This window comes from Calypte anna, chromosome 1, assembly GCF_003957555.1.
Source record: "Calypte anna isolate BGI_N300 chromosome 1, bCalAnn1_v1.p, whole genome shotgun sequence".
Lineage (NCBI taxonomy): Eukaryota > Metazoa > Chordata > Aves > Apodiformes > Trochilidae > Calypte > Calypte anna.
The window spans coordinates 54,929,246-54,940,542 of NC_044244.1; the positions used below are offsets into that span (position 1 = coordinate 54,929,246).

The window sequence follows — 11,297 nt, forward strand, 5'->3', positions numbered from 1 at the left end:
CTGCCTTAAGCACAAGGGTGGGAAGAGCCCAGCTCCAAAGTGTCACTCTAGTGAAGTTCCCACCAAGGAACCAAGTGTGATGCTCACCGATGACAGCCAAGCCATGCACCACCACACACATTTTAACTAGGTCTGTGTGAGACACATCAGGACCAGAATCTGGCCCAAAATTTTTGTACAAGATACTATTCAACACAGTGCTTTTAAATGGCCTTGAACCAACAGGGGTGAACAAGTCCTGCCTCCCTTACCTGCCTTTGTCAGCTTGGTTCAGCAGGGGCCATCGCCTGTCCTGAAGCCTGCTGGTACAAGTGGTCTAATATTCTTTCTGTTATTAAAATCCACTATTAAGTACACTTAAACTCTAAAGCAAGGCAAAGCTATTTTCTTCTACTTGCCAGAAGAAACTGCAAGTGTCCCAAGCACCTTCTTGGCCCCCCAAGCTGGTCCATGTATTTACCTCAGGATGCCAACAGCCCTTTTACAGGACCATACTATAAAACCTCCTGGGTTGTTTCCAGGAACAATTACACAAAAAAAAAATGGTATTTTTACTATGAACCAAGCACAGAAATCAAACAAGAGAACAAAATACCTTCAAGATGACAGGCATCGCTTGAACAGAGCCCAAGAAAATGGTCACACCCCATAAGCCATGCTGTGTGCCTTCTTCCTCACCCATAAACTGCCTGGTGAGGGAGTGTGATGATTCAAAAGCATCAGTTCAGTAGGAGGTTAAATTAATTAAAAGAAGTGAGACAAGCCTCTGCAGCCTCAGTGAGACACAGGTAAGTGCCTGTGCCCCATCCGTGCTGCTCAACTGATCCACACCGAGGATGGCTTCTTGAGCTGCTCCCAGAAACATATTCCTCACTCCTGCCATCAAAATGAGACTACAGCTGCCTTTTCACTGACTCACTTCACCTGATCAGTGGCCTCTTCTCTTCTGTTTTTACAGAAGATTTAGCTTTATGGAAAGCAAGAGGAGTGAGTGACCACCACATTATATCTCCTCAGAGCCTACAACAGCAGGATTGCTTTATTACCTTCTGGGAAAACAGGAAGCTTACACCTTGGCAGACAGATGTGCTCACGCTGAGCCCACCGAGAGAAATTCTTTGTCATAGGAAATCCCTGAAACCAAGGACAGATCGAGAGCCACTTTTGAGACTTGGCTGAGTCTTCTATAATGTCTGCATTTTTTCCAGGCTGCTCAATACTCTGGCAAAGTATCTACAGGTTAAGCTGACTGTGCAATCTCTGGGGTAATTTTAATGCCATCTTTATGTCTTTTAAAATCTTTAAGATACTTATCAGGTGCATAACAACTATAATTACAGATATACAAAGAGACGGTGCAGTAAATTGCTTTTGGTGAGGAAGAGAAGGAAAAGAGCAATGGAAATGAAAAAGACCCTACTTTTCCTTACACCCTTCTGAAACCTGCTACACTTGGGGCAAAGGAGAACACTCAGTAGACAGAGCCAGGGGCAGGAGCAGTGGGATGGAGGGACAAGCAGGACAGCATCACTGCAAGGGCTAGACATGATGGCCCAGCCTGGAAGACCAAAAGAAGCACCAGCAAAGTCTGAAGGGAGACAGGCAAAGTGAGGAGGCACCCATGCACACTGTGAAGATCATGCAGGAGATTTTGGAGGCAACAGCACTGAAAAAAAATCAGCTCAAAATGAAAAAATCAGCTCAAAATGCCAAGCAACCACTAGCTGCACTTCTCAGCAGTTAATGCTAACACCTGGTGTTAAAAGGAGATAACAGGAGCAGCCTTCAGGACTCCAAGCAGCTGTCTTGGTCTCTATGAGGGCAAAGAGAGCCAGACCTGCTCAGGGACACAAACAGTGGCAGCACTGCTGCTCATGATCCCTGCAGGAAGAGAGCATCCTGCTGATGAACAAACCCCAACCATCCCCTCCTGGTGCTTTCTGAACAGTCTCCACTGGGCCAGCAACAGAGCTATTTTTGGATGGAAGTTGCTAGTTTCAGCAAGCTGTCTGAAAGGAGGCCCCCGCTCTTTTTGCACTACACATTGGTCACAGGAATATTACTCTGGGCAGAGGATTTAATTCCCAGCACCCATACACTCCAGGAAACAGCTCTTCTCCCCTGGTGTCATCTAATCAAGTGCTGCTTTCTCTTTTCACACCTTCACTGGGGGCAAGGTGGGGAGAGGAAGATGCTAAAGCTTTCCTCTAGCTTCTTGGACAGGAGAATCACGTCCCTGACCAGGACAAGGGTGAAAAAGGCTCAGGCTTTACAAGTTCCTAGCTGGTGCACCCCTGGGTAATTTATCCTGGGACTACAAGAAAATACCTGATGGGTAACTGGCAGATTGGTTTGATATGCACTGCACAAAGGCAAACACACAAAGTGATGGTGTCTTTTCACTCAAAATAACTCTGGGCAGTGACAGAAGAGAAAGTATTTGCAGCAGCATTAGGGAAAGGTGATAAGTTGTTGCCAGTGCTCACCTTCCCCTTGTGTCACCAGCTCACAGGAAGGCTGAAAGATGAGGTAAAGCTTGTCACCATTCAGCAAAAAAGTCCAGGAACCAAACATCCTGCTAAAAATTACGCTGTTGTTCCCCTAACGCACCCCTTGTATATACAGCAATTTTTCCCAATCATAAATCTAAAGCCTCATTTACATCAGAAACTAAGTCATAAGGCTGAAGCCCTCCCCAGACATGGCTATAACTGTTATTAAGGTACTTTCGAATATGATAAAGGGAATATACATACTGACATACATCATCTTTATTATTATGGGTGTTTCTGATGTAACCATTTCTGGGATTTTTATTCTTTTTTTTTACCTTATACTCATAACTGAAGCAAATTATAAGAATAAAAGTGTCCAGGGGCAAACAAACCTTCAGCAGCCAGTCAAACAGAAATATCAGACTGGGTCTCTACTTCCCAGTCCCACCATTGCTCCTCCTCAGCCCTCACAAGGCAGTGGAATTCTGCGATGAGCACACATGCTGAGTGTCTGTCTGTCCTGCTCCTGCCCACACTGGGTGTTCAAGCAATGCACCTCCCTCCAGGAAAGGAACATAGTTTTCCCAGTGCCATCCCAATTCCCAACAGTCTCGGTGGCCACAAGTCACCACCAGGCACAACCTTCAGCCCTGTAGGCATGGGACTCTACCTCCCATACAGAAAGGGTACAAATAGGTACAAAACTTCTTCAGAGGGGCTGTGGAAGTTTGCTGAGGAGGTTGTCAGGTAAGAAAATGAAAGAAAAATACACAAAATTATATACACATAATAAAATACACATAAAATACACATTCTGACGTCAACCTCTGGGCAAGTGCCCAGAAGCTGATGGCAAAAACATAATAGCCAAGACCCCGAAGTATAAAATACAGGAGCACGCAAGAAGTTTCAAACTGTATTCCAATTCAATTTTTTTTACTAAGGAACAATTAAGATTGAAATATAATGAGGGGGCAAAAAAAAGGTTCTTGAAACTGCAGTAAAGAAGTGCCAAGGAAAGAGGTATGAAATTCCATTTCATAGAATCATAGAATTGGCTGGGTTAGAAGGGACCTCAGAGATCATCAAGTCCAACCCTTGAACCACTACTGCTGCGGTTACCAGACCATGGCACTGAGTGCCACATCCAGTCTCTTTTTAAATATCTCCAGGGATGGAGAATCCACTACTTCCCTGGGCAGCCCATTCCAATGCCTGATCACCCTCTCCGTAAAGAAATTCTTTCTAATATCCAACCTAAACTTCCCCTGGCACAACTTAAGACCATGCCCTCTTGTCTTGTTGAAAGTCGTCTGGCAAAAGAGGCCAACCCCCACCTGGCTACACCCTCCTTCATCCCAGCTCAAGTTCTAGATTGATTCTTAAGGGCCCCTAAAGCCACAAAAGGATTTTGAATAGTTTAATTACAACAGAAAGCAGAGAAGAAATAGATAGCAGTATGCTCACCAGTAGAGGAAGGGAATGGTGTCTATATACACACACATTTACATACATATGTTTCAGAACTTTAAAGCATTAAATTATTTGGTTAAGCTGTGCTAACAGATTTGTATTGTGCGTTTGCTTGAAGTCCTTCTACTTCTTCTGGATTAGAAGAGTCTGAGGTTACACCAAGGTTAGCTGACACATCAGCCAAGCCTGATCTAATCCTGGGTTTATTCTTAGTTATTGTGTCTCCCTCTCTAAGAAATATTAACAATATGAAAAAAAACAGGGATGCAGTTGTGTTCCAAATAAATATTTTTAGTAGCTGTACACAAACAAACCAGGCCAAGTTGTGCACCCTGGCTGCCCAAGAAACCTTCTCCCCATGATCCCTGGCTCCCTGGCTGTGTCTCTTGGGGCCTCTGCCCTGCCCACCATGAGTCCTCCAACACAAAACAAGGAGATCCACAAGGCAAAAACAGAAAAAACACATTTTCTAAACTCTGTATTAATTCAAGCGTTGTCTAATACCATCCTTGCATCTGGTCTAAGAGGACCTTTATAACACACTGTAGGTGACTTTGAGCTACTTGGACCTAGCATCCAAGCACCCACTGTGAAAATGAAATACATGGACTTACTCCTAAGATTTGCACTGGATCCAAGACCTGAGGAAACTTCCCAGTGATCTCAAAGCATCTCTCGGCTCTGCCTTAAAAGTAGCGGTTTGATGAGCAATAAAGAAACTAAAATAATATAACACAAACCACAAAGGTGCCAGATTTAACTGCCTTTCATTCAGTACACAATATTTTGCTCCCACTATTTCAAGGGAAATAACACTCTGTGCGACTGTTATAGTATGTAAAATGTGTACAGTGCTGTTCAAATGGAGCTTCTAATTGAAACATTTGAGTGCCGATGAAATCCCAGGCGTAAAGTTTTTAATTTTCATTCAACCATGACATTAAAATTCTGGTTGTGCAGAGGGGTTGGGGGGGGGGGGGGAGGGGGGGAAATAATTACTACCTTAGAGTGCTTTTTTAAGTCTATTCTTTCTGATACAGCAACTGGGGTAAGCTCAGCCAAGATGCCAGCAGCTGCTGACGTACTCCGGTGGCTTGTTCCTGACACTACTGCCTGCTTCTTCTTTGTCATCCCATATCACACAAGAGGTTGTCAAAAGGCTTATGAAGGAGATGTGGCCTGCAATGCATGATGATGGGCTACCACTTCCATCCATATGCCTTCAGCCCCACAGGAGGAGTGAGCAGGCAGCTGTTGGGAGAGCAGGGCTCCTGTTGAGGCAGCTGTCTGAGCTCAGGCCAGACATACCCGAGACAAGCCTAGCAGGCTGAAGCACTGTCTCAAGCATCTTCTTTGTCTGAAGGTGAATGACCATCATTTATAGGAAGGATAAGGTTATCTTGCAGTACTGATCTTATTCAGTAGCTTCCAAGATGAATGGGTATGATACCAGGCTAAAAAACCTCAGCTGAAACCACTAAACACTGCACAGCTGACAGGGATGCCCTGAAAGGCTGGTTTGTGTTTTGCAGATCCTCAGATCATCTTCCACAAAACCCCAAGCTATAATAGAGCAATTTCAGACTACATCACGCACAAACTCATGTTCCTCATGTACTTCTATCCCATGATCTTCATGTGTTGCCTGTTTCACTTTCCAGATGGAATTTAAACTGTTGAATCCAGCCCGGAAAATTTTTAAAGGTTTGACATTTACCTGCCAGAAAAACTGCCTGCAGAAAAGGTACTGCTAGGAGGTTTGGTTTTGCACTGCTTTCTTTTCACTGCTTCACTCAAAATCATATTGGCCATGGTACTCCTTAGAAAAGATGCAGCCACTGCTTCTCATCCACATCTGATGGATTAAATCCACCAATTTCAGTGCCTGTGTAGCCACATGCCACCCTGCTGGGAATGGTACCATGGTTTATCAAACCTACAGAGTACAAGACCCATCTCTCCTACCAGAGTGATGCTGAGAGATGCGAGACGTCTGCTAGCTATTAAGTTGCTTTATCACAGCATTTCAAGTACCAAGTACAAAGGATGAACTTGTGGCTACACCACTATACAGAGATGTAGCTTCCAGCAGTTCTAGTTCTAGCATCATACCACAGATTGACCAAATAGTTTCAAGTAGATCAAATCATCATTTCCTCACCTTGTAGGTGCCTGAGAAGGAAACATTTGGAACCAACCATGGATCGCTCAGACATCAAAATGGTGAGGACTATACAAACAGATGCGTATCTCACTGGTGAATAAGCAGGCTGATGTGTTTAATGGTTTATAATGGCTGTTTTAGTTATCATTAAAGTATTTAAGAGTATGAAACACATCCTTGGATTAAATCTAAATAAATGTCAACAGCAAAAGAAAATGGCTTATCACAAGAAGGCTTGACTCCTGTTTGCACCTGTAACTTCAAATGTATATAACAGGATGCCAAACTATGTATTATAAGATGTTATAGGAGAAAAAAACCCCACATTATTCATTTGCATAGAAATCATAATGCACACAGAGAGAGAGGCAAAACAAAATGGACAACTTGCTTGGGTCTGATTCGAATGTCTTAGAAAAATTCCATTTGCTCGAGTCAGGACTGAACTATCAAGATTTGTGCCAGGTAAAGCTACAACAAAATGGAGATGAAAAATCTGAATCCTGTCCCCAGAAAAGGAGACAAACGAGAGTCAGAATAAAGTTCATTTAAATCCACCGAGCTGATACAGAGCGAGTTAAGAGAGAGATGCAAAACAAAATGAAAGGCTCAGTAGGAGCCTGCACAGCCAGTGCTGCAATGTCAGAAACGCAACACAGTGCCATCTGAAACCTACAGGCACAGTACCAGGACTCGAAAAAATAAAACCACTGGTGGCACTCTTGGAGAAGACAGGCCTGCTCTGCTTTGCAAACAGACCTAAAATATAGCGTGAGGGTCCTGCAACACATGCCCCCAGGAGCAGATGCATTTCGAGGGGAGGCTCAGTGGAGCCTCTGGGGAAGGCATCCAGCGTTGGAATAAAACTGCTGGAGGAATATAACGGAGCTGCACTGGGGAGTGGGGATTTGCCCCTTCCTTTTGCTTCTGCTTGGCATCCTCCTTCTATGGGAGAGGTGTCTTAGCACAATGGATAATTAGCTGTAATACATCGTTCATAGCTATAAAAACTTAACAGGGCTTATCTGTAGACCTGATCTAGACTTCCAGTTATCCTTGTTCTCCCAGTTCCCTTTCCCCCCCCCCCCCCCCCCTCAATATTTGCATCTCAGCTTGACAGGTATTTTATATTAAAGTTTCATTAAAGTGTTTGCATGTGCCTGTGCACGTTTAGGAGAAGGCAGGAGAAAACTACCCGGCTTCCCTGAGACACGGCTCGTTCCATTTTTCCCTTCCCTGACAAACAGAGGGAGCTGAAATAAGAAACGTCAACTTTGGGATCCTGCTCTACCTAACGCTGATAACTCGTTTAAAATATGAGACTCTTCGTTTAAAAAAAGAAAAAAAAATTCCCAGGAAGTTGATGCATCACTGTGTTGCATCTGTGTCAAGCGCTGGGTAAACAAGCAGCGACATGAATGAAATCTGTCCAGAAAGACTGCATTTCAGCGCCAACCACGCAATCTCTGGCCAAACCGCTGCATATGTAACAAAGTTTGATCTCGCTTGCGAGCGCTCAGCTGCGCTTCTGCCATTTCCTGTGGAAAACTGAAGCTCTGCACCATGCCTGTCACCCAAGCCCTCGACGACACCCCTTCCCCTAAAGACACAAACACACACACCCACACACACCCCTTCCCCCCACCACCCGCAGGCAGTCCCGGCAGAGCCGTGAAGGGATGCTCGGCAGTTCCCACCCCGCGCTGAAGGGGCCACGCACCGCCAGGAAGGGACAAACCGGCCGCGCTTCCCCCCGCCCCGGGCCATCCCGGCCCCGCCGCCGCCTCCCACATCCCCAGTGTCTTGGCCCGCCCCACCCTTAACGGGGAGGGAGGGAAGGAAGGAGGACGGGGGTGTCCCGCCCCGGAGCAACAGGTGGTCGGCGGCGCCCGGTCCCGCCCCCCCACTGCACTCACCGCTGGCGTTCTTGCCGCAGATGAGGTGCTGGTAGGGCTGCAGCAAACCCCAGAGCTCGGGGTCGTTGTTGACCGTCTGTTCCAGCGCTTCCAGGGTGAAGCGGGGCGCCTCGTTGCCCTCCTTCTCTTTCTCGGCCGGGGCGGAGGTGGCGCCGGCGGCACCGGCGGCTGCTGGGGGTCGGCCGGGCGGTGGGAGCGGGGCGGCGGGGCCGGCCAGTACCCGGGCGTGGATGTCGCGGAAGAGGCACTCGGTGCCGGCCGTGAGGTAGATGGCGGCGTGCTCGTGGATGCGCAGGGCCACGCGGCTGTCCACCATCCAGCGGTAGAACTTGCCCACGGAGAAGGCCAGCCCGCACCGCGCCGACTTGCCGCGGCTGAAGCGGTCGCCGCCGCTGCTGCTCATGTTGTAGAGGGAGAGGGCGCCCAGGGCAGCAGCCGTGCAGCGGGCCGCCAGCGTCCAGCCCAGGACGATCTCCATGGCGCTCCGCACCTCGTGTTTGGTGCACTTGGCGAAGCGGAGGCTGAGCCGCTGGGCTTCTCGGGCGATGCGCACCAGCGCCCGGCTCACCAGCGTCGAGAGCCGCGCCGCCGCATCCCGGTTCCCGGGGCTGGCGGAGCCCGGCGCCCGCGGCTCCCGGCGCGGCGGCAGCGGCGGCGGCAGCAGCAGCGCCTCCACCTCCTCCAGGCTCCAGGGGACCTCCTCAAGGTCGGGCAGGAGCCGGGAGCACTGCTGCCCCGCGCAGTCCAGCACCTCGGAGTCTTCCGCTAGGACGGTGTTGACGGTGTCGAAGCTGTTGTGCCGACTGTGCATGGAGTCAGTTAGGTGCGGCCAGCAGCTTCCTCCATAGGGGTACGCGGGGTGCGAATCCGAGCAGCACAGCGACAAGTTGGAGGAGCGCACCGAGTCCGCCGCGCCACCATACCCGGAGTCCAGCGTCAGGTCTTCCAGCGTCCTCACCGCCGTCTTACCTCTGCGGGCCATCGCTGCACTTCATGCTGCACCCGCGGGACCCGGGCGGGGAGCGGCTCGCGGGAATAGGGTAGGGAGAACAGAGAGGGAGCACGGCGAGAGCCGGTGGCCCCTTCGCCTCGCTGGCCACAGCCTGCTGCTGCCCCGCTCCGCCAGCGAAGCGGTGCTGCTAATGCTGCTGCTAATGCTGCTGCTGCTGCCGCCGCCGCCGCCGCTGCCCGCGCCCTACAGCTGCCCACGGCCCCGCTCCGGCTCCTGCACTGCGCCGCGCCGCCGGTCCGACACAGCACCGCAGCGCCGCGCCGGCCGGGCGGCGCGGAAGGGGGGGAGGGGGCGGGAATATGCAAAACAACCCCGGCTCGCAACCAATGGGACTGCGCGGGGGGCGGAGACATGCAAAGCAGCCTTAGCGCTCCACCAATGAGGTGGCGCGGAGGGAGGGGACATGCAAAGCAGCGCACCCGGAGGCCAATGGGGCGGTGCCTTGCGGCACCTCCTATCGCCTCCGCGGGGCGCGGAGCCGCGCAGGCAGGGGCGGGCGGATGCTTGGTACCGGTACCGGTCCACTCGGGTGCTGATCCCCTGCCTTTCCACCGTTGTCTCCGGCGAGACCCGGTGCCGTGTGTGACGGGCTCGCTCTGTGCCCGCATCCCACGCGCAGGCAGGACCCCGCCGTCTCGTCCCCAAGAGAAATTGAAGAGTCGGCCCAGTAGCAGAGCTCGGGGAGGGGGACCGGCCACCTGTGTCCCCACACACAGCCTCCTCTGTCCCTCCCGGCTGGAAACGGCAAGGTGTGAGGCGGCTCTGTTAAAACTGCCACCTCCTTTCTGATTCAGGCACATAATCAGGAGTCCTGCTCTACCCCTCGCTGGTTCTTCACCCCAGCAGTTGGCTGATGTTGCTGTAAACAAATAAATGAAAGGCAGCAGCGGCGCACGCACACACACACACACACACACACAAGCAGCGTGAGACAGTCAAGATGTTTTGAAACCGAGCAGAAACTGCCACGTAAGAATTCCAGACATCACTCGAGTTAGGAAGAGCAATTTTCAAATAATTAAAACAAGTGCAATAAAACCATTCGACGTTCTTGAAACTAACCCCCTAAGAACCACGAAGACTTTGGAACGTAAGATTTGCGTTTGGCTTAGGGTGTATTTCCTATGCACATTCAGATTTCTTGTGCAATATATGGACAATTTATCCCCAACTCATGTATTTTAATCTTACATTTCCAGGCTTTATTGTTTTTAGGAGCTGCCTGGCTAATATCCCAGGCAACTGACCGAGAATGTATACACTTGTGCGCTCTGGTTTTGAAGAAATGCTGTATCCTTTTAAGTGTAAAATACCAGCGAAATTCTATCCCTTTAAGGATAAAAGCCTAACAAACACATTTCTCTATCGTGCCAACAGAGGCAGCCAAAATTCTTGAGCGGACAAAGCATGTAAGAGATTTCCCCGTCCAAGTGAGCAAAGCCTGGCAATCCTTCAACATAAACTTCCTACAGGAAAGGCACAAATGCAACTACAGGTAGGTTCATATGTCAAACAGGTTGGGAAAAGCTACGACACTACTGAAAACACCAAGAGGAGCTTGCCTTCCGAATGATGTCAAGTGCTATCAGAAACTGTTTTCTCAGCATAGCCTTGGTCCTTCCTCAAGACGCACTGTGCACAAGGGGTTTCCACAGAAATCCTAAATGCAGCCATGCCTGGACAAAAAATAGCAGAGTTGAGGATGGGAGCAACCTGAGCTAGAGCTACTGTCATGCAAGTAAGAAGTTGAGGTCCACACTGCCAGCAGCAGCTAATCTTGAGGGGGGAGATCATAAAAAATGAGAGCATGACTTCAAAGTAAAATCCTATGGACTTTGTGGAGATCCAGCTGTACGCCTCGCAGTAGAGCCCTCTGGTGTCTCCAGCACTTCAGTGCAGTGTCTGTTCAAAATTCAAATTTCTATTCAGTAGAAGGCAGGCACCACCAAGGCCAACCCCCTCCAAATAAATTTATTAACAAACTCCATTCACTTGGCTCTGTCCCTCTGCTTTCAGAGTGTCACAACTCACACTAAGTCCACGTCATAGCAGGTCACACTCAGGGAAAGTCCAAGTTTGGGAAGTTTTGTAGAAAATGGTTTGTTTGGCTTGACAAGACACAAGCTGGATGTTCAGGGAGGGTGGAATATGAAAGCTGAGTGGTTTGTTCAGCAGCCTTTGTAAAAACCAGTGTTTCAGAGGCCAACACCAGCCTTAGGGAGGTGTTGACCTCTGAA

The 11,297-nt window shown here is 49.3% G+C and overlaps 1 protein-coding gene across 1 annotated transcript in view; it reads right to left on the reverse strand.

Annotated features, from left to right (window-relative positions):
• The window catches only part of BTBD11 (BTB domain containing 11), a 180,280-nt gene extending 171,098 nt beyond the window's left edge, over positions 1 to 9,182 (reverse strand). Inside the window, 1 exon segment of the mRNA XM_030453252.1 lies at positions 8,049 to 9,182. Within this exon segment, the coding sequence (XP_030309112.1) occupies positions 8,049 to 9,030 (982 nt within the window). The 5' untranslated portion in view covers positions 9,031 to 9,182.
• Positions 9,183 to 11,297: the final 2,115 nt, after the last annotated feature.